A 23,524-nucleotide genomic window follows, 5' to 3' on the forward strand; every position below is an offset into this window, starting at 1 on the left:
ATAACATATTAGCACTTTCCAAAACATGTTTTCACTAAAACCTAATGGCATGTTTTAAACAAAAGAAATTTGAAAAGAAAAGAGAATATTTAATTTTCTCAAAAAATATCTTCTTAAAAAGAAAAACAAACAAACATATGATTCTTTCCTTCCCTAATTGAGCAGTATATCAGACAAATGTGATTGCTAATTCAAGGCAGCAAATAGACACAGACACATTATTTACATTGTTGGGCAGGGCTGAGTATCTCCATCCAAAACAACATCCTCAGTTTATTTGTTTTTTCCTAATGCAAAAATTGCAACTATTCTTAATAAGCAGCTTTATTATGCCTTTCAAATAAGCACAAAAAAATCAACTCTCCTAGAAGGGAAAGCAGGCAGAGAGAGCTGTCTCTATGATTAAGTGTGTGAAAGGTCATGCTTAGAAAAAAAATGTGAAAGATTTCATTATCATATGAATCACTTTTAAAATCTGAAAAGAATATGTCTTCAAGTTGGCTGCAAAGTTGCCTTTCTTTTTAATTTCTTTCCTCTCTGATGTTTGCCCTTGCTTAACAAAATGAGACTAAAACATTGAAATGAGGAATTAAATCCTGATTTTCTGCTATAACTACCCCCACCCCCTAAAACAGCTTCGAGAGAACAACAGCTACAGGGGCAACTTTCTCCACCTCTGATACTTACCATAGTAAGTGAGCCGGCCTCTTGCCACATTTCTTCCTCGTGAATTTTCAGCAATGCACTCATAGGAGCCTGTATCTTCCTGTTGGAAGTTTGGAATTTCAAGCACACCATTGAACTTCCTCAATTTAATTTTGTTGGGAAAGGGCATCCCATCGCTTCTTCTCCAATTAATCTGAGGAACAGGGCTGATAAGAAAAAAATTCAAGTTGTTTTCTCTTCTTTGGAAACCTAGTAGACTCAATGAAAGCAAGCTTTGGGTAAGAGAAGAAATGACATGACTCTCAATGCAGAAGCCTTCCAGCTGCAAATTATTTAAGGAAGATGCAAAGACTTAATTCTTATTTTGATGCACTGTCTCACTATACTTAGTGTATTGTGCAGATCAGTCTTAGCTAGAACAATAAAACATGATAAAGACATTGCAGAGATAAAAATGGCAAAGGAATTCAAATTATCTCTATTTGCAGATGACATAGTTGTATACTTAACAGGCCCTATATAATCATGTACACTAAAGTTGGAAGGTTTAAAATCAGTACATGAAAATCAGTAGTTTTCATATATTCTAATAGTGAACTTTCAGAGAACAAAATAATAATAGCTTCACAACACAAAGTAACTAAAAGTAAGCCTAGCCAAGAAGGTGATGGAAAGACATTAAATGACTGACAGACCTCTCATGCTCCTGAACTGAAACAATGAGTACCATAGAAATGACTGTGCTCCAGACTTAATCTACAGATTCAGCGTAATTCCTATAAAAATACTCCAGTGCCATCCACCACAAAACCAGAAAATGCAATTCAAAAATTCATAAGGATCTAGAAATGACCAGATTTAGTCAAAGCAGTCCTAAGGAGAATATGTATAATTGGTGGTGCCACTAGTCTGTCCCCAAATTATACTAATAAGTTACAAAGTAAGACTTACAAAACAGATAGGCACACAAATGGAAGAGACTAAAGAACTCGGATATAACCAACAAAGCTGTGGCCACAAAACTTTCGGCAAATTGGTCAAAACATGTAGAAAGAAAACAGCTTGTTCAAGAAATGGTGCTGACAAAACTAGATATCCACCTGCAGTAGAATAAGGTTTGATTCAAGTCTGTTATTCAGTATCATCAACAACTCAAAGAACAACAAATACTTAATTTAAAGTCTAAAGTGCTAAAACTTCTAGAGGAAAACATTGGAGATATACTTCTAGATACAAGTATAGCCAAGAACTTTCAGAACTCTAAAGGTATGGGAACCGGCCCAAAGGATCAGTAAATGGGACTGCATGAAATTAAAAGCTTCTTGTACAGCAAAAGAGACTAAGCAGTCTACAGAATGCAAGACAATCCCAACAAGATATAACAATAAAAAGGGGTAATATTACAAATTTGCACAGAATTACAAAGATTAAACATCAATGAAATGAAACTACTAATGAACAAATGGGTAATGAAATCATCAGAAAGTTATCAAAGGAAGAAGTACAAATGCTGATAATATTTTTTAAAATGATCAAACTTCCTAGTTGATTATCATAGAAGTGCAAAGTAAAACTACTCTGAGATACCAACTTATCCCAGCCAGAATGGCTATCACAGGAAAACCAGACAACAGATACAGGGGAAGATGTAGAGAGAGAGAGACCCTTATGGCTGGTGGAGGTGCAGGCAATATGGAAATCAGTATGGAGGTTTTGAGAAAGAAAGAAAGAAAGAGAGAGAGAGAGAGAGAGAGAGAGAGAGAAAGAAGGAAGGAAGGAAGGAAGGAAAGAAAGAAAGAAAGAAAGAAAGAAAGAAAGAAAGAAAGAAAGAAGTGTCTCTGTCTCAGAGATACTTGCTCATTCATGTTTTGTGATACTCTATTTAGGATATTAAAGAAATGCAACAAGTGTGATGAAAACGTGGTGCATAGCCAGGCACAGTGGACCATGCCTGTAATCCCAGCAATCAGGAAGGCAGAGCCAGGCAGCTCTCTGTGACTTCGAGGCCAGTGTGGTCTACAAAGCAAGTTCTAGGACAACCAAGGCTGTCCAAGATTTTTGAGAAACCCTGTCTCAAAAAAATGTGATGCATACTCAGAATTTTATTCAATTGTATGCAGAAAAATAAAATTTGCAGGAATATAGTTATATTTGGAAAGTATAATACTATGTGAATTGATTCAAGCTGAGAAAAACAAAAGAAGATATATTCTCCTTCCTATGTAAATCGTAGCCTATAAATCATACATGTATGTGTATATATGTATGTGTGTGTGTTTTAAACACACACACAAGCAGGTTTAGTTATAGTCTAAAAAATCAAGAAACATTTACGTACTTAAAAGAACTTACTTTCCAAGAGCGAAGCATTCTAACTTCACAGTTGAACCTTTGGCTGCTGGAAGAGTTTCTGGAAATTGGACTTCTATTTTGGGTTCATATTCACCCATGACACCTGTGAATTCACAATACAAAATGGGCAGCGTCAATGTTTCTTTCCTATGTCATTCTGAATTATGTATCTCCTATGACATCACTGTGAATAAGACTTGATTTGGCTCCCTTTTGCCTCTACTGCAACTTTCAGTGGTTGCATAACTCACTTGTACTAACCTTGACCAAACATGTGCCCTGAATAACATTTAAGAACTCTGGATTCATGAAGTAAAAAAAAAAAAAAAAAAAAAAACTTCAATATGCAAAAGATTTTAATAAAAAATAATTGTAATTCTATACTCAATGTGAATACTTCTATTTAAGGTGACAGCCACAATGTATTAATAATCCCTGAATTTTTTTTAAGCTACAAAGATGATAGTGGGGGATTTGCTAAATGGTAAACTGGTCACATACACGCCAATGTTAAACATATTAAATGGTTCCCTATTGACAAAACATAGTGATTTAATTCGTGGGGACATTCTGATTCCATTATACCTGATTGGAAAGTGCTTCCAAATTTGTGTTCAAGTATTATGATGTATGAGAGATGATTTAGTTTTAATAGATATACTACTGAGGGTTATAAATTGGCACCCTCTCTTTTTCCTCTCCAAAGTTGTAAGTAGTCCATCTTGGGCTCAAACACACTGTGTAGCCCACACTGACCTTGAACATCTGAACCTGTGATTGCCCTCAAATCTCAAAGGCTTATAACACCACACCCATTTATGCAGTCCTGAGGATCAAACCAGGGCTGTGTACAAGTTAGGCAAGGGTTCTACTAAGTCAGCTACAGCCACAGCCCCTCAGTTGGCTTTCTCCTATATCTCACTCTTCAGGAACGATCAGGAAGGTGATGCCGCAGAACTTTTCTTTTACAATTTTAGTTTAGTGAGAGATTTTAGCTTATAATAAATTGTTCACAAATTTAAAACAACTTCAACCTGACAAAAAATAAAAATAAAAACAAGTGACTTCAGGGCGTTCTATTGAGAAGGTCTCATACCATCAGAGCGTAGCACCAAAGGGGTCGCAGAACCCAGTACTCTGGCATTTGTCACAGTGCTGGTCACGACACATGTGTAATTTCCCACATCAGATGGCTCCACCTTAGCTATGTAGAGGTGCCCTGTCTCTTGAGAGACAAATCTTCGACTGTCTTCTTCAACAAACGATGGATACTCATTGAAGACCCACGCGAATGATAGTTCTAACAAAAGTTAAGAAGAAATGCGTTTCATTACTTAGCAAAATGTTCCATAATCAGAAGTGCACAAAATTACCTTTACATCAAGTGATGCTTTTCTTGCAAGTCATTCAGAAGAGCACTTAGCGAGATGATTCTGCATTCGCTTTATTTTTAGAGTGGAGAACACTGTTGATTGGCAGTCGAGTACACATGCAGCCTTGTTTTCTTCCTTGTCCCTTTTCTAGGTTGCGCTTTTATAAGCCTTGCTGGCTTGGCTCTGGCTCCCTTTGAATTTGTGTCTCTTTAACTCCACATTGTTGAGTTACCAATCACTCAATAGCAGTTCCTGGCATCAAGCTTACCACCGCTCCTCAGTGTGACACATAGTGTTAATGAGTAACACATAGTGCCTCAATCTCAGCAGAAGTTCCTGTGACAAAATTTGCCAAGCTCTTGGTTTCTCTGGCTTCTGGGTCTTTGAATATGTCGTTCCTAGGCCTACAAAGGCTTTTGTCTTGCTTTTTCTTCCTTCCTTCTTTCCTTTGTTCTTTTCTATTGTTTATAGTAAATAGCTATATATCCATTATATATACTACTGCAAAAAGACATTTTATGCAAGTAAATACTATACTTTGACCATATTCTCACATACGCTACCTTTCCCTTTAGCTCCTCTCCCCTTCCCACTAGTTCACTTTTCCTAATGAGTTTCACTTCTACTTTCACGCCATATACACACAATGGCTTTATGTATCTATGTGAAATCAAGGGTCTATAAACAAGAGAGGACCTTTACTCACTGCTCATAGGAATGTAACTTAGTTCTGTCTCCATGGAAATCAGTGTAGAGAACTTTCAAACACTTAAAAGAAGTTCTACCATAAGATCTTAAAATACTACTCTTGGATATTTTCCTGTTAGACACTAAGTAAACATTACGGAGACATTGTTATACATCAATATTTTCTGAAGTATTATTTACAATAACTAAGTTGTTATGGTATGCCCATCTAGAGATGGATGTAGTCAGTAAGAAAATACAGTCACAACGGATTTTTTTATAAAGGAGAATAAAGCTGTGTCATTGGTTCTTTCTTTGGTTTCTTGCTCTTTGAGAACCAAACTTCACACAGCTGAGATAATGTCAAGTGGCTCATAATGTAACATCAGGAGGAGTCGCCATCTCCATAGAGAAGTATTTCTTCTGCTTCCTTATCCTTCCTTGCAGCTCACGTACAGAGTGAATCCTAAGAGTTAATTTGATTTTTCAGTGTGTGTGTGTGTGTGTGTGTGTGTGTGTTCATGTCTGAGTGCAGGCAACTTCAGAGGCCAAAAGAGGACATCAGATCTCCTGGAGTTGGAGTTAAAGATAGTTGTGAGCTGTTTGACATGGGTGATGGGGACAGGACTCCAGGCCCAATGCAAGAGCAGCATATTTTTTTAATTGCTAAATCATCATTTAAACCCTTACAGCAAACTCTGAATTTGTTCTAATGTAAGCATGTATCATCCAAGATGTAATGATTATTTCCCAGATTGTCCCTAGATAATAACAAAATGATGCCATATTTTCATTTTTTATCTGTGGTGCTGGGAATCAAAGCCAGAAGCTGGCACACACTTCTAAGTGCTCTACATGAGTCACATTCTCAACTTTGATTTCAGTTTCAATCCAATTGTTTCTATTTCTACTTGGCAACTAAAAGAGCGAGTGCATTTAATAGGTCCTAAATAAACACTTGTTGAGTCAAATAAGAGTTCTATAAACTATGTGCAAAACTCTACTACGAGGGTCTTCACCAACCGCTGGCCAATGCAGACAGTAGTCTCCTAAAGAACTATATTCTCCTCTACAAGAATGATATCTAAATAGCATTAGCTTGCTGTGTTGTAGGTTCTTAAGTTACTGAGAGCTAAGTGTTACTAGGGCATAGGTTCTGTGTTTGGATTGCTGGTTTCTTTCTTCTTCCTAGGCTCTGTTTTCTTTTGCAAGTACACTAACCTTACTGCACTGGATAATTCCAGTAAAGGTTATGAAAAGTTTTTTGAAAACATATGCTATCCATATAAGTTTAATGAGGTACAGGTAAAGTAGATTTGAAACACAATTACAATTTTAAAATGTCTTTTTTATTTTTTTTGAGAGAGAGAGAATGGACAATTACTTGATGCCAATCACTGTGAAATGATGTATGAGACTTGGAAGAGTGATGGCATGCGTTGTGGGGGAGGGAGATATGACATTCTTTCGTTACTGGAGAATGTGCATAAATGTCAAGAGAACACTCAAACACGCACAGCTGAAAGCCCTCCAAGGGCGGGAATATCTGAAACACGGGGTGGTGACGAGCCGTGCTGATGACAGTGACTACGCTCTATCTCAACAATGAGAAAACACGCTGCAAAGTGTAGGTTCATAAACACCGATTTCCTTTTTCAGAGAGTGAAGAACATTTTTGGAAGGTCTAAGTAAGCCACTGATGATATAAGAAATTAAAAAGTTGTTTGGCGAATTTTATAAAAAAAACATCTCAATGTTCATTTGTGTTAGTCCCTTGCCTACCATGCTGCCTATTGCTCCCGTAACACCACATAAATATCAGAGAAAAATAAAGTTTAAAAGTCAGGTTAAGCTTGTTCTGCAGTGGGTAAAAGTGGAACTGCTGCAGCAGCAGCAACAGCTATTTAGGGTCTTCCTGCTGGTGCTCAAGACATAGAATTAACATAGTGGTCATCTCTTTATTGTTCAGACAAATTAAAACTTTGTTTCCAGTATAGGAATTGGGCCTGAGATCAATGAGTTAGGAGCAGTTCAGGTGGTGACATGGCTATAAAATCCACCTCTAGTATGCAAGTAGAGGGGACATAAACTCCATTTTTTAAACCAGTTTATTGCAAAATAGGAACAATTTGAATAAACAATTCAGTGTAAGAGTCAGAAAACCTAACATATGCAAGCCTAACAGAAGCAAATAGTTTTAACACAAGGCTGTATCAATAATATGTATATGTAATGCCTTGGAATAAACACTGCAAGTGTAATTTTAAATTAAAATATTCACAGTAAAATAGTATGTATTACATAACTCCACTTACTGTTTTTCTTTTCATCATAAAAATACTAGAACTTAAAACAACACATTATTTTAATATATTAGAGAGAAGTGATGATTTCTGCATCTGTCACAGTAATGTCTTAGTTATGAAAGCTAAAGAAGGGAAGTTAGACACGGCTGTGTATACCTCTGGGGTACTCTGGTATGGGAGTCTCCCCTGCTACAGAGATGGTAAATAAATGTCACTTCTACATGTATACTTCTACTATGGCCACAATCAGTGGACCACTGAATTCACGGAGAGTGTTAATGCTGTTCATTCCTCCTCCAGGTAGCGAGGTCAATGCACAACTCTGGCTAGAACACTCTACAGAGGAATGACCAAAACACTGTCAGATCTTTGTTGCAGTTTGACTCTTCTCTTTTTCCACAGATATATGAACTGATTCTCAGTCTGTTCCTCTTCCTGCCTCTAATCCCTCTCCCTTATGCTTTTACCGGTCCTTCCCAGTATGCTTTTTCAAGTCTGATCCTTTAATCTTATTTCAGTGTTTACTTCCTAGAAACCTGAACGACTTGGTTACTGACACGGAACAACAGACTTCTTTGTATTTAAAACTGTCCTTTCCCTGTGATCTGGAGGGACGGTCTATTCAGGATCACAGAATTCTTTTCCCAGGGATAATTACTCTTCTCTTAAATTTCCATCAAGATATTCCCCAAACCTCACTTCCAGGTTTTTCAAATATGCTGGCAGTTGTCCTATAAACCTGAAAAGCCCTTCAGTACCTCAATGTGAAACAGCGAAAGGGTCTCTGCCTCTGACATGGACACCAGCGGAAGAGGAAACTGGCTCACTTTTAAAGGAATGCTCTGTGAAGTAAATTAGTAAACAGAAGGAGCAAACTCCTCCTAACCCGGACAGCAGCCCCAAGAAGCTGCTATCACACTCTCCCTGTAGGAGTCAGTGTCATCAGGCAGACACAGAAGTTTATTGCAGACACCTGTGCTGACAGCTTATAAATGACGGAGACAAACCACAACCTTAAAGAGTCACCCGGCATCAATTTACATATGTTCTCCACTAAACAATGCATCATATATATGTTACGGTATAAGAGGTGATTTTAAAGTTTCATAGACACTTCCTTTCTCTAAATAGCCCAGCAGTAAAGCTTACATAATTTAAAATTTAGTTGTACACACATACACACACGATATTGAATAATAAAATAGGACTCTTCTCAAGTAGATACTCAGAAATCCAGAGAATAATGATTATTGACTACCAACACAGTAAGACAACAAGAATAAACAGAAACACGGAGAGGGGCCCCTTGTAGCTAGAAGAGGAAATACTTAAAATAGACTTTGAGATGCTAGTAGAGGATGAAGAAATATGTTCTTGGTGAGGTTTTCAAATATCTAAAGCAAAGCTCAAGAGTTGGGGTGACTAATAGCGTATTGTGCAGCATGACTGAAGCCAGTACTTCCTACCCAGATCTTCAAACCTAGGGATACACCACTAGACACAGAAAAAGGACTCTGCAGATGTAAAGAGCATTGTGCACTGAGATGGAAAGATCTTCCTGGATTATCTGAGTGGCTCAAGAGTCATTGTAAGGATGATAATGAGCCAGGGGCAGAAGGATTACAGTTGAACAGAAGAAATTCTGCCTATCAAAGCAGGAGTGAAAACCAGAGACAGATATTTTAAGATACCATGTCCTGGAAAAGTCTATAAATGCAAACTGCCTGTAAAGGCAAACAGGCAGGTGATGGGAGCCCCCCACGGCTCCAGAAGAATAGCAGAAAAAAAATCCCTGCCTGTATCTTGATGGCTAGCCAACAAAGCTGATAATTTGATTCTGGACTTCCAGATATCTGCATTGCTAAGTATGCAAAAACTTGTCACTGCAGCATGGGGGGTAGCTATGCGCTGGGACACGGAACTATGCTAAAGACATGCTGTTCAGGACATTGCAGTGAGCCTAAACGTGGCTAATGTAATCAATCACCGGGATCCTTCTAAGGAGAGACACACAGGAAGGTCAGAGAAAGAGGGCTGACTAATGAGCAGAAGTCTGAGGGAAATGATTCCTTGCTGGAGGCCAACAGCCAAGGAACATAGGCAGCTACTGGCAGTTGCCAAAAGCAAGGGCAGTGAAGGCTTGGCCAAGGTTCCGGGAAAGATTTCAGCTTAGGCAGCTTCCAGAACCTTGCTGTCAATCTCAAGGAATTTCTCTTGGGCTTTAATGTTCTACAATAAATACATGCTGGTTTTAATCACTATATTTTACATTAGTAACAGCTATAGTAGGAAATCAACATAAATGATAATGGGCAACAACAAATAAATATTTACGTTTCCTGAATTTACTTCTGTAGCTATCATAAAATACTTTGACAAAAAGCAGTGTAAGAGAAAAAGAATTTATTTGAGCATGCTATTCAAGTGTACAGTGCATCACTGCGGAAGTTAAGTCAGGAACTTCAAGTAGCAGCCAGTCCTAGCCACAGTCAAGAGGAGAGAGAATGCATGCATGTTCTCCAGTACTGGCTCCTCTCTACACTTATAAAGTCCGGGACCCCAAACCAAGGGGGTGATGCTGCCACAATGGCCTGAGCACCCCACCTTGGTTGTTTGAAGCAGCCAAGACAATTCCCACATATGTGCTCATGGGCCAACATATCTAGAAAGCTTCTTTATGAGGCTCTCTTCCTAGAATCACACGGTGATTCTACACCATGTCAAGTTAGCAATTAACAGTTAAATATCACATAATGCTAAACATTTTAAATAAAATTCCTGAAATAGTAAAAAACGAAGAGAGATTATATGAACTGGAGTTAGAGAGCCAAAGGGGCAAATCACATTTCAAAGAATGCAATCAGAAAGGTTGATATATAGGAGGAAAGGCACAGAATATGACAAAAAGAAAAGCAACTACAGTTCTCAAAGTCGGTTAGTGATTACTTTTCACAAACATCCAAACTTTTAAAAATTTAGAGGAAGAATTCATAGCTACATGTAGTATAGGTCACAGTGTCATAGGAAGTAAGTAAGAATCTGTACCATCCATATTGTTTATGACCCCTTTTTCTTGGATGAAGATCTGCAACAAGTTTTCATTTGCAGCTGCATGTGGATGTTAAAATTTACAGGTCATAGATAGTATTTAAAACATTTGAGAATTATGTGACATCACATTCTGAATAAAATAAAGTAACATCTACTTTAGTTTACTTATAAAAATCTTTATTTGCAATAAACATTAATTTATACTACAAAGACAAATATGTATTAGTTAAGCATCCTTTTATGTACACTGATAAATAAGCTATAATATAGATGATAGTTTCAGACTCCAACAAGTTAGGCTTTACAGAACCTTTCAGAACTCCTTGAGGAAATTCTAAACACACTAAGGTTAAACAACTTGACCACTAAGCTTTCTATTAGCAATGCTATAAGGGTATTAGTAATAGCATTTTTTTAAAATCAGGGAGCTAAGAGTGTCTAACAATAAAAGCCATAAATAAAAAGAATAAAGCTCTGAAATTCTGCTTCTTGAAAAGTAGTACATGATGGATGATGTCACTTTGTCAGCTACATTCCTTCCCAGGTCACTGAAGTGTAAGACTAGTCAATTTAACATGAAATATGCCACTCTGGTGTTTACCTGGAGAAATATTAATGCACATACCACTGACATTTGAGGGTTTGTTTCTAGTTCCATTATGAAATTCTATTATGAAGGAGATTTAATCCTGAGCCCAGGCATTTTTGTAGAAGAAATTCTGTCAAACAAAACTGCAGTTAGGCAAAATTGTAAAAGGAACTCAGGCCATTTTCTGTGGTGCCAACTGGGGAAATTTGACCTATTTTAAGATGAGACGTATTTAAAAGTGCAGGGAGACTCACTTGGTGTCATTCAAGACTTTATCAGTGATTCCCACAATTGGAAAGAGAACTCTGCTCTGCAGCTCACAGATGATGCTGCTTGGCTGACAGTCTGGAACACAGTGCACAACCCACAATCTAAAACAAGGTGAAAAATGAAAAATAAAAAAAGCCGGAAAGAATGCTTACATGTTAGGAGCGACCACGGGGCATCGGAGGCACTCCTAACATTCCGGGGGGCTGTCCTTGAAAGAGCTGTTTTGTAAACTGTTGAAGAAGAGCGTATACAGCGGGCTGCTCTGGGTAGATTATGAATATCTACTGAATCCATTCTGATTTTGACCACTAGCAAGTCTGACTTGTAAGGTTTCTAAGCGGGACTGTGTTAAGGTCTGAAATTATAATGCTGTCAGGCTAGCCGCAGGCTGACAGTTACGATCTTGTGCATGGTTGCTTGGAAACTGAAAAATTTGGAGCATATTCTCTCTCTCTCTCTCTCTCTCTCTCTCTCTCTCTCTCTCACACACACACACACACACACACACACACAGACAGGTGTACACACAGCCATACATGTGTACACACATACACACACAGACATATACGTGTGCACACAGAGAGAGACATAAATGCGCACAAACAAGCATACATGTGTATATACAGAGACATACAGGTGAACAGACACACATACACAAACACACACATACACAGTATTGTTATGACCTCCTTTTAGTCCACTGTGATGGAAAGTAGAATAAATTTACCTATCCCTTTAAGAACTAATGGGCTGAGTTCTGTTTCAGCTGTTTCCTAAAGATCAAGTTGTGAGTTTGAAAGTGCTTGACGGCCCTGTTTCATGGGTGCTCAGTTTTATCTTTGTTAGATGACCATGTTGTCCTAACCACCACATGAGGTTTCACAAAGCTTATTTTGTTTTTCTAAACACTCCATCTTCCACATTTCCTGTCTCTGCATAGTTTTACTTACTAGATTAGCACTAGATTAGTAGCATGCATGTGCCATTTTCACTGCCAGTACTGCTTTGGAATGATGTTGTTTCCTGCTAAGCTCTGAGAACACCTTTCTGAAGTGGTCCTCCATCTTCTGTGAGGCACTGTAGTGTTTTCCGAGGTTACCATTCTCTCACTTCATAAAGTCCATTACTTTCACTCATCTTCAACATTTACAAATCTTTTCCTCTTTCTCCTTCTTCTCCTTCCTCTTCTTGTTCTTGTCCCCTCCTTCTCTTTCTCCTGATCTTCCTCCTCCTCCTCTTCCTCTTTCAGCTGCCCCATTTCTTCCCTGGGACCGCTGATAGGGTCATGAAGTTCCTGCCTCCATATGTTCAGGGAACCTGTAAAGATCACTGTGTATTTTTGTGTGTGTGTGTGATATACATTCTTTTGTTCATGCTATTTTTAATAGATTACACCCTTCCAATCACCCTGTCAGGTTGTTTACATTTGATTATCTCATTGACTTAATCATTCCTTCTTTGATCCAAGGAGATCTAAAGTCAAGTGGATGAAACTTAGAGCCATTTTCAGTGGCAATCAGCTGTCCAACAGTGGCTTTTGGTATCCAAGGAGAAGAAGCAAAACCATTGTAATCCTCCCTTCCACATGGCTGCCTAAAGCCTGCCATTGCTAAATAAATCAGTTTACATTTCCATTCAGGTGGGAGTTAAAAAGAACTAGTGAGAATTATTGTGAGATTTATGCATAATCGACAAGTTTTTCAGGATTTAGCTACAATCTTCAAGGATCTTAATAACCAGTTTACATGGAAGGGACTACCAGGTATGACTAAGATAAAGGACCATAGAACAGCAACTGCTAAAACGTCTGTATTCTCCTTTCTTATCACTGTGAAATAAATATTTGGCTAAATCAACTCAAAGGAGGGAGGATTTCTTTTGGCTCACCATGTTAGGTACTATCATGACAAGGAAACAATGAAAATAGGAGTGTGCTGTGGCAGGTTACATCCTATGAGACATTCAGGAAGCAGGGGATTAGTGCTTGACCTCAGAAGGGCTTTTCCTTTATCTCTTTGGTGATCCCAGCCCAGTTGTGTTACTCTCTCTCATGGAAGATCTTCCCTCTCATTCAGTCCTTTCTACAGAGGGGTTTCATAAATCAGTCAAGCATGACAGTATAAAAGAAAATGCTTTGCATTTTCTGTTTCTCCGTTTTTATTATACAGCACTTCAGAGACCCTGAAAAATGTTAGAAAGCAATTTTAAGATTAGTTCCAAACTAATGCAAGAGATTAGACATTTCATAAACAAAGCCTTCCTGTATAGCTAGAAGTGCTTTGTCATAGGAAAATTTTTCACATGGCAATGGCTGATACCATGTGCATGTTGGTACCATGCTCCTTAAATATGCCAAAGTGCTCTGTTTTTGGAATCCCACGTTCCTCATGACTCACAGTAACTAGCAGACAATTCTTTTCTTAATAGTTCAGTGTCGGTAAATAGCATTTTCCTTTTAAGCGCAGCCTAGGAGCTGTAAGGAACCTTACAGCTCACAGGAGTGCTAATTGGAGCCAATTATATTTTGATTGACCTACCTTGTTATTAAAATGATATGCAAAATTTACACTGCCCTTGCAAAATGATTTTTTTTTTTTCAGAGCAAACTAACTACAGGAAGCCTTCCCTTTAATGAGTCTGAAGGTGGTGCTTTTGGCTTATAATTCCCACATCAATTGTAAGAGGCCAATTCCAGGGAGGGGCTTGGCGTGACTGCAAAGAATACAATAGAGCCCTAGAGTCATGAAAAGGTGCAATAAAATAGCTGAAATAATTAAAGGCCAAGGAATCAAGGAACAGCATTACCAAAAATTCAGCCCATTTTTCATTAGGTCTGAATTTTCATTTATTAAAGTTTAAACTCCCCCTTTAAAGAATGCCATGGGAACCTGATTGCTCTCTTCTATGTGCCTGGGCTTTTTAAACAAATAAAATGTCAACTTTCAGTAGAAAGTAGCAATGAGATCATTAGAAAAAGATGAAGTCACTCCACTGTATCATAAGGCTCTTGGTTATTCTTTCTTTCCCTGTGTCTTGGGGAGGGGTGTGTGGCTAAGTTGTCTTCCACTTTATTCATCAGAGCACTCTCTCTCCAACTCAAGAGTCTACCTCTGCTCTCTATAGCCATTTTGCTTTGGAGACAGATCTTGTCTCTCCCTTCAGAGCTCCTGAAAGACACGCCATGCACACCTGGTATACCTACTGTGCACCGGAACTCCAAACCTTGTGATTCCATGGAGAGTTCTCTAATCACTGCACCATGTCCCCAGACCGATAAGGGACTTTGCAGCAGTGATAATATTTAACTCTGTAGCAAGCCGGGTAGATTCATAAATGCATTTTCCCTTTTCTCCCCCCTCCTCCCTTCCTCCACCCTCTTGCTGTTGACCTGACTTTTCTGAATGAAGGGATAAGCTAAAAAGAGATGGCTCCATTATAGATCATATAATGAATATGCTATAAAACCCCCAATTAAAAATATTTGATGAAATGTTACGCTTAAATGTAAGGGCAAAAAAAAAATCCTCAGGATATCCAATAATGAACAATAATTTCAGCCAGGTGGTCATCTCAATAGATACCAGTTTCTATGGTCCCAAAGGACACGTTGGCATTCACAAGGGCTGCATCCTCAAACTCAGATTTACACATTAGTTTGCAAACTTTAAGAAAAATGAGAGAGAGAGAAAAAAACAAAACAGAAAAACAGACTATCTCAAGTTATCTCTTGTCATGCTAAGTAATAAACCGACTCAGATTCACTATCTTCCCAAAACACTTTTATTCTAGAAAAGCAGACATGTGAAATGAAACATCTATCACTCCATTACCCTGAAGACAAGGCTTTCAAAGCCAAAGACAAACATGCAATAGCTTTCCCTATGATATTAATAATTCAGCTAAAAGAAAGCTCTGCCGAGGTTAGAAGTGCATGAAGAACCACAACATTACTACTCATTTTGAATTTCACTTAAAATTCTTAGTTTCTTAGTATGATACTCTTACAGAGTCTTTGACTTTTTTTTGTATTTTAGTTGACAAATAATAATTGTAGATCTTAAATGGTGTATGGTGTAATGCTTTAATACTTGCATATAATTTGTCATACTTATTGGATCAATCCAATATCCATTAGATCACACACCTATTATTATTATATGGTCACCCTTTAAATGAGTACTCACTTGTCAATTTTAAAATATAAAATATAATAATTAACTATGCAATAGGCATCAAAAAAGATCATTCCTGCTTCAATCTGAATCTTTATATCCACTGATCAAGGTCTCCCCTTTTACCACTCTGACTCTGGTAACAAATCATTCCGTGTTCTCATGCATTCACCTTTTTAGATTTTTTTAAAGTGTAATTGCATAGCCTAACTAATTTAAGGTAAAAATTAGAAAAAAAAAAGTCTTTTTATGCCCATACTCTGCCCTTAAGACCCTCCCCAAATGGTAGCTGTTTATAACACCCAAGACTGTATAATTAAAATAATATCTATCATCTCTCCCTCTCTCTCTCTCTTTCTCTCTCTCTATCTATCTGTGTGTGTATTACAGGGAGTGAAAGAACACACACAGAGAGAGAGAGAGAGAGAGAAGACAGCATCAGATCACTTGGAGTTGATTTTATAGGCACTTACAGGGAGTGAAGGAACACACACACACATACACACACACACAGAGAGAGAGAGAGAGAGAGAGAGAGAGAGAGAGAGAGAGAGAGAAGACAGCATCAGATCACTTGAAGTTGATTTTATAGGCACTTCTAGAATGTTAAGCTTATTAAATGGGTGATGGGATGTGAACCTTGGTCTTCATGATTTCAAAGCAAAGGTTCTTAATTGCTGAGTCCTAATTTGTAGTGTAGCTCTACCAATGATGATTATTAATACTTCCACTTTTCATCATTCAGCCTAAGTAGTTACTAACTGACAGCTTCAGTAACAGATGTATGCTGCGTTGTCTGTAGGTAGTTTATAAGAACTAACAGTGCCACCCTTACATAAACTATGTCAAGGTGTCATTTTAACGAACATGTTCTATGAATGCAGTGCTTCAGCGCTATGCTGATCTCACTAACTGTACCTGCTTTCTGGTTACTGTCTTTCTTTGCCTTAAGGGGACAGCTATTTTAACATGACTAGTGCCCTAATGTAAAAGATTCGATACATTGTGGCTTCACCGAAATTTTCAGATTTGTAGAATAAGAACCAATGAGGCACGTAGAACAAAAGACATGGGAAAAAATATGCTTTAATTCAATTTAAAACCATTAGTTGAGCAACTTTCCTTTCAGGTAGAACTGTTTGCAAATCTCTCATCACAACACTCAACAGGCAACAAGGGGATTGCTGGCCTTTCGTCATTTACTATAACCTAAGAGTGATGTAATTCTTTTGAGTTATTCCTAATTGTAGTAGAGTTTATTTTACTAACTCAATTACACTCCTTTTCATTTTCCTAAAAGACACAGCTTATAACAGAACTTCTAAATATAGTTTTCTCCTTTTCGTTCCCCTGTTCTAGCTCCAAATGTATTTACCTGAAACAAATAAAGAAGTTCCATGGAGCCACCTGCTCCCTCCTTCAGACATATCTGTACAAAGAGATTCTAATAAAAGAAACAGGCCTGACTGGGGAAAGAAGAAAATAGCAGTCCTGAGAGTATTCCTCGACCAGCAAGATGAAAAGTTTTCCCTTCCACTAGCAAATATGCAGATTTGCAGCAGAGAAGCCCTGCATTCTTCCTTGATAAAAGGCATGCATAAACTTACCTAGGAATTCTAATCTGTTTGACATAAGTGTTCATTGATTCTCTTTCAACTGCAAGGACTCTGAACTTTATCCTGCCAATGACTAATTCAATGTTACATCTTTAATTTATTCTCTCTAACTCTATTGTATTTTTGTATTCCAAATAAGTGTCCCGGAAACGAGTTGTTAACTTCTTTATCCATGCTGATGACAAACCACAGAGTGCTTTAATTTTTTTTTTCATTAAGATTTCACTTGCCATGTGAACCCATGGTAGCAATGTGTTCAAGCTGAAAACTGCACTTTTGTAAATTACCTTATGTGCCCTCCTGGATCTGTTTTTCCCTTTGGGGAACCCAGGTACTTCTGCTGGACTGGAAGGAGAGACGCGGAGCTGGGGCAGGTGGCTTAGCCATGACGGCATGAGTGTAGGAGAAACACGCTTCTCTGGAAACAGTTTTTAGGGAAGCAGTTCTCTCTCTTGATGTGGGGAACAGGGGCCGTCTAAATGTTGGGGAGTAGTTTGGGGATGACTGTACACATCATTGGCTGGGGCATTTGTATGAGAAGGAATTTCAAGTGCTTGCTGGACAGGTCCTTGTAAGGAGAGAGGAAGCTTAAGCTGCAACCTGGCAGACCAAGTCACTACTTCAGGGGTGACAGAATTGGGGTCAAAAGTTACCTGAGCCAAGACATACAGGCTGCGTGCAGCGAGAGCCCTACTCCGGCCAGTCTCAGAATGAGATTTTCAGTGTTTGGACACTTCTGGCTCTCACTCTTGCTTCAGACCGACTCTCCAGTCGCACGGCTTTCCAGACCTGCACTTGTGAGATTTCAGCCCCGTGTATCTAAATGCCTTTCCTGTCTTTCCCCAAGCCATATGTTGTGTTGGACTATGAGAATGACTAAAGTGCTCATACAGCTTTGGGTTGTGTTTTATTTCAACAGTGTATCAGATAGGAAATTTATGAGCATATCTGTATCTTTCATCCTTTTTTAAAATTAATTCAATTAGCTGACCTATCGTTGGCATGTGATGAAAAGCCTTCCTGTTTTCCAACTTGCATTAAGTCATGGAATATTTGAAGCACCATGTTTTACATCAAGTGACCTCATAGCTCTACTGTATTTGCCGTTCATAGGCACTTATCTTCATTGAACTCTGACAGTAATAAATTTCCTTGTTTCTCTCTAGAGCAGTTTTAAATTTGAATTCAGGAATCTATGTTTGTACAGTTGTTCTATGGAAATGGGAAACAAGACAATGGTAAGAGTCTTATAAAATACAAGTTGATAACCAATTCCCACATGGTTAGATATCCTTTGGCAGTTACAGGAAGATGGAATATTACTCTAAATTTAAGCTTTATCCCTTATGAAGGGGTATTTTCATATCACCTAACATGAAAAAAAGATCACAAGTAATGTAGGATAACACAAGTGCGAAGAAGGTGCAAAATACTGTGAAGTATAGACCCGTGCTTGTGAGACTACAATTTTTACTGCAAAAACAAACTAAAATATGCTTTCTAGGGCATCTTTGGAAGTAGCAGATAGTCTTGCTTTAGAGTTACAGAATTTCAGGATTAGGAGTAAGCATGTGTTCTAAGGACGAATCTCTCTGATCTCAGCTTTTCTTCCTATTTGAAAAATACAAATACTGAAGCCTTGGTTACTAAGCTGTAGGACTCAAATTCTTTATGATATGTGTTTAATTATCACGAGGACTGGGGTATTGGTATGCCTTCTGTAGCTATAGTTGATAGATGATTTAAATTTCCTCACATAGAGCATATGAGGTTTTAGTGGTTTTCATGTGTTAACTCTATTAGAAATAACTAACACAGGCCTCCCATTAAAAACAAAACAAAGTCATTACACCGTGGGGAATCATGTAATTAAGTTTTCTCTCAAAACATAAACAAAGGGCTAAAGGTGAAGCTCAGTGGTAGAGCAACTAGCAAAAAAATGAGCATGTACGTGAGTAAGTCTGGTTACTTACTGTGAGCCACACTGCGACCTTCTCAATTTATTCACATTGACTTATTTAATACCCCATTTTGCAAATGTGGCAGCTAAGACCATATAAGAAGGAACCAACCATTCTATTGTATTTTAGGACCAAGCAAGTAGCTCAGTAGATAGTGACACCTGTGGTACTAATGCTTGGCGACCTGAATTCAATCCCCAGGACAATTTGTGAATGTGAAAAGAAAGAACTGAATCCCTTTAAGTGTCCTCTGACCTCCACACACACACTGCGCCGTGCATGCAGCTCCAAATCCTCCTCCTTTCCTTCTCTCTTACTTTCTCTCTTGTGCACACATTCATATACAATATGAATACTACAAGTATAAAAATTAAGTCAATTGAATTTTAAATTTTCAAAAAGTAAGGAAGATTTGAATCTCGAGAGCACGTTTAGTTGCGTACCTTGTTCACAGAGCTGCTCTTCTAAGCACCTACTAGGCCTTGTGAGTTAAGTAAAGCGTGGTATCTAAAGGCAATCAATGAACGCAGTAATACCTCATATCGTTGCAAACTTTCAAGGAAGTTTCGACTTTTATAAAAAAAAAAAAAGAAAGAAAAAATCTAGAAGGGTGATAAATCATGAATATCAGACAAATAAAACCCAAACAAACACAGGGAAAAAAAGACACACATGGTATATACTTACTCATATAGACATATAATATAGGATAAACCTACTAAAATCTGTACACCTAGAGAAACTAATCAAGAGGGAGGACTCTAACTAAAATGCTCAATCCCCATCCCGAAAGGCAAAGAGGATGGACATCAGAAGAAGAAGAAAACAGGAAACAACCTAGAAACCTGCCACAGAGAGCCTCTGAAAGGCTCTGCCCTACAGACTATCAAAGCAGATGCTGAGACTTATGGCCAACTGTTGGGCAGAGTGCGTGGAATCATATGAAAGAAGTGGGAAATAGTAAGATCTGAAGAGGACAGGAGCTCCACAAGGAGAGCAACAGAACCAAAACATTTGAACACAGGGGTCTTTCCAGAGACTCATACTCCAACCATGTACCATGTATGGAGATAACCTAGAACCCCTGCACAGATGTAGCCCATGGCAGTTCAGTGTCCAGGTGGGTTCCATAGTAATGGGAATAGGGACTGTCTCTGACATGAACTGATTGGCCTGCTCTTTGATCACCAATCCCTGAGGCAGCGAGCAGCCTTACCAGGCCACAGAAGATGACAATGCAGCCACTCCTGATGAGACCTAATTGACTAGGATCGAAAGGAAGGAGTGGAGGACCTCCCCTATTAATGGACTTGGGGAGGGGCATGCGTGGAGAAGGGGGGGGAAGGTGTGATTAGGAGAGGAGGAGGGAGGGGTTTATGGGGGATAAAAAGTGAATAAAGTGTAATTAATAAAAAAAAAAAAACATGAGTAATATCCAATCCCAGACACTACATGCTTTGGAAATCATCGGATGTTTTTTTCTAGGCTGTGCCTGTTTTATTTTTTGGAAAGTGAGGACAACTGTAATACCAATTAGCACAAGTTTCCTGCATAGACTCTATAAGAAACCAGTTTTCCCTCTGTGCCTGCGGGTGATTGATCCCGGGATTCCCATGGGTACCGAAATCTGCAGATAATATTGTATAGTTGTAATCTACACAGACCCCTGTGTGTCGCTTAAATAGTCTTTTGATTACTTAAAATACATAGTAATACTTAAAATGCATAACACCATGCAAATGTTACCTGAAGAGTTGTCTCATTATCCAGGTAGTCCTTGACTTAAAATGAGACTGTGTTGAACTGAAAGTGCACTTACTGTAGCTAGTCTTCCATACACCACCAATTAGTAACACGGTACACCGCAGGCTTTGCCTTTTCTCTCCTGATTGAGTGGCTGGATAGGAGTTATGGCTGGCTGCCACTGCCGTGCATTGAGAAAGTGAGGGTTGTATAACATTTCAGCTTATTGATAGTCGAGAACAAGGACAAGAATCAGTACTTGAAGTCAAGCTTATACTGAATATGTGTAACTTTCCCACGATGGTAAAGTTGAAAACTCCCATGGAATGAACCACCATGTCGGTCAAATAGGGAGTACTGACAAAATAAAAATATCTGTTGTACATGCTCAATTTAGACACATGTCTTTTAGAATATTTTTGATACACGGTGGGTTGAGCCCATAGATATGAGTGCTTGGATGCAGAGAGCTGACTTTAGAGAGAAAGTACATATGAGTCAGCATGACAGACTGTGAATTCAATAAGTGTAGGTAGGGTTATTGTCTTCAGTTTGTTTATCGTCTTGTTTAACCATTCTTGGTAAAGATCTTACAAAGAAGTCAAACATTCACAATATAGATTTTCATAGGAGAAGCTGAGGGCTGGGGCTAAATAACCCAAACTACGGCATCCTGTCCATTTCTGAGCCAAAGATGAAAGCACAGGCAAGGCAGGGAACAAAGCCAACAAGCTTAGGATGATGCTTATCAAAAGGGATCTTTGCTTTGTTGACGGCAAGACACTATAAAGAGACTGTATGTGGGGCATGAGTCCGGTGGCCCACCAACTTGAACAACAGGAGCTGTTTCCCAAGGAAGACCTGGAATAGACAGTGGGATAAACACTATCACATCTACAGTTCTTTCTGTAACTACAAGAGTAGAAAGAAATCATGGGAGGAATAAATTACCATCAAAACAACCAAATGAATTATGGTTGAAGTAAAATAAAAAGTATATCAGAAAAAAATACAAAATGAAACCTTAGTCATGAAATAATAGAAGCCAATCTAAATTCACTAAAAAAAAAAAAGTCTTCTCAGAATAGAAAGTGAACAAAGCTGAACTCTGACTGTGACTAGCAACAGCAAGGCAGGGGTTCACAGTAGAGGTGGAAGAAGAAGAGAGCCTGGGAGTCCTCCTGTGGCTCTCTGTGCAGCAATGAAAGCTAGCCATGATCTAGGCTTCTGTTTCTACTTTGCTTTTGGACACCTTTCCAAATGGGAATAACTGTGTCTAAATGTCACATGGCTGTCTCTAATCTTCAGAGGAACGCATCACACCCCTCTGAAGGCACGGAGAGACTGCCTTGCCTTTCAAACAAGAACAGCTGTTCTTGAAATGTTCACCTCCACTGCTATTGTCTTGAGTGGGATTCAGATAACAAGCAAAAATGAGTAAAAGGCCTCTACTCTGCTTAATTTTAGAACTGCAATAATGACATATGGAACAGGGTAGAAAAATAAAATTTAATTTTTGTTTGGCATTCTAATGTCATACATAGAAAATGAGACCTAGATAATTTAAAATGGCCTTCCGTTTTCTTCAGTTTGATGAATTGTCAACCTTGAATAAACTACAGGCAATTAATGGCTACTGAGGGAGAGAAAATTGGTCTTCTCCAGGATGAGCTCCTGATAGATTATCTAGTCCCAAGTGGTCAGGCCTAAACTCATATGCATATGAGCAACTGTATATGAACCCATCATGTTGTATTTATGCTCACACACACAACACCACCACCACTAATTATTTTTAATTCATTCATTCATTCATTCATTACAATTTATTCAATTTGTATCTGGCTGTAGCCCCTCTCTGGTCTCCTCCCAATCCCACCCACCCTCCTCTCCTTCTTTTCCCCCATTCCCTTCCTCTAGACCACTGATAGGGGAGGACTTCTTCCCCTTCAATCTGACCCTAGCCTATCAGGTCACATCAGAACTGGCTGCATCATCTTCCTCTATGGTCTGGCAAGGCTGCATCCCCCAAGGGGAGGTGATCAGAGAGCCAACAACTGAGTTTATGTCAGAGACAGCTCCTGCTCCTCTCACTAGGGAACTCATTTAGAAATTGAGCAGCTTACAATTATTAAAGAAGATGTCAGTTCATGAAGGAATGGGAATATGGGAAGAAGTGGAGAGGGATAGAGTGTGGGGTGAAATGACTTAAGTACTCATGTATGGAAACTTCAAAAGCATTTTTTTTAAAACTAAAGAATGTTTATAAAGATATATGATCTGCCGATAGGCATATTCAGGTTAAAGGTCAAGACTTAAGACTGCTTCTCTTAATTGGGAAATGGCTCTGAGTAGTGCTGGTTGACTACTGATGAAAGCGCTTTCACTGGGGCTGGGGAGTATGATTCAGTGGGACAGAATCCTTTCTATGAAAGCAACATGGCATGAGTTCCAATCCCTAGAGCATACATACGTAAAAAGTATGGGTGGCTGGTCAGTGTATGTAATCTCATCAAGTGGAGACGGGTGGGTCATAGTGGATAGCTACTACAGGCAACATGTGAGCCTCAGCTTCCGGGAGAGACCCACAAAGAAGGTGGAGAGTAACGGGAAGCCACTGAATGGCACCCGCTGGTTTCCTAACGTTCATGCACAGCTGCACGTACATATATGAGCAAATACACATACATTATGAATGCATGCATGTATATTCGCTCACATGCACTAACACACAAAGA

General features: G+C 38.7%; 1 protein-coding gene across 2 annotated transcripts in view; it reads right to left on the reverse strand.

Annotated features, from left to right (window-relative positions):
* Cntn3 (contactin 3) overlaps window positions 1-23,524 on the reverse strand; it is a 396,519-nt gene that overhangs the window by 115,889 nt on the left and 257,106 nt on the right. For both annotated transcript variants that reach the window (XM_060383858.1, XM_060383859.1), the window contains exons 6-8: window positions 4,115-4,318; window positions 3,019-3,121; window positions 688-872 (exon numbers count right to left, since the gene is read on the reverse strand). In XM_060383858.1, coding sequence (XP_060239841.1) covers window positions 688-872; window positions 3,019-3,121; window positions 4,115-4,318 — 492 coding nt within the window. The remainder of the gene's footprint in view (window positions 1-687; window positions 873-3,018; window positions 3,122-4,114; window positions 4,319-23,524) is intronic.

Source organism: Meriones unguiculatus, chromosome 5 (assembly GCF_030254825.1).
Source record: "Meriones unguiculatus strain TT.TT164.6M chromosome 5, Bangor_MerUng_6.1, whole genome shotgun sequence".
Taxonomy (NCBI): domain Eukaryota; kingdom Metazoa; phylum Chordata; class Mammalia; order Rodentia; family Muridae; genus Meriones; species Meriones unguiculatus.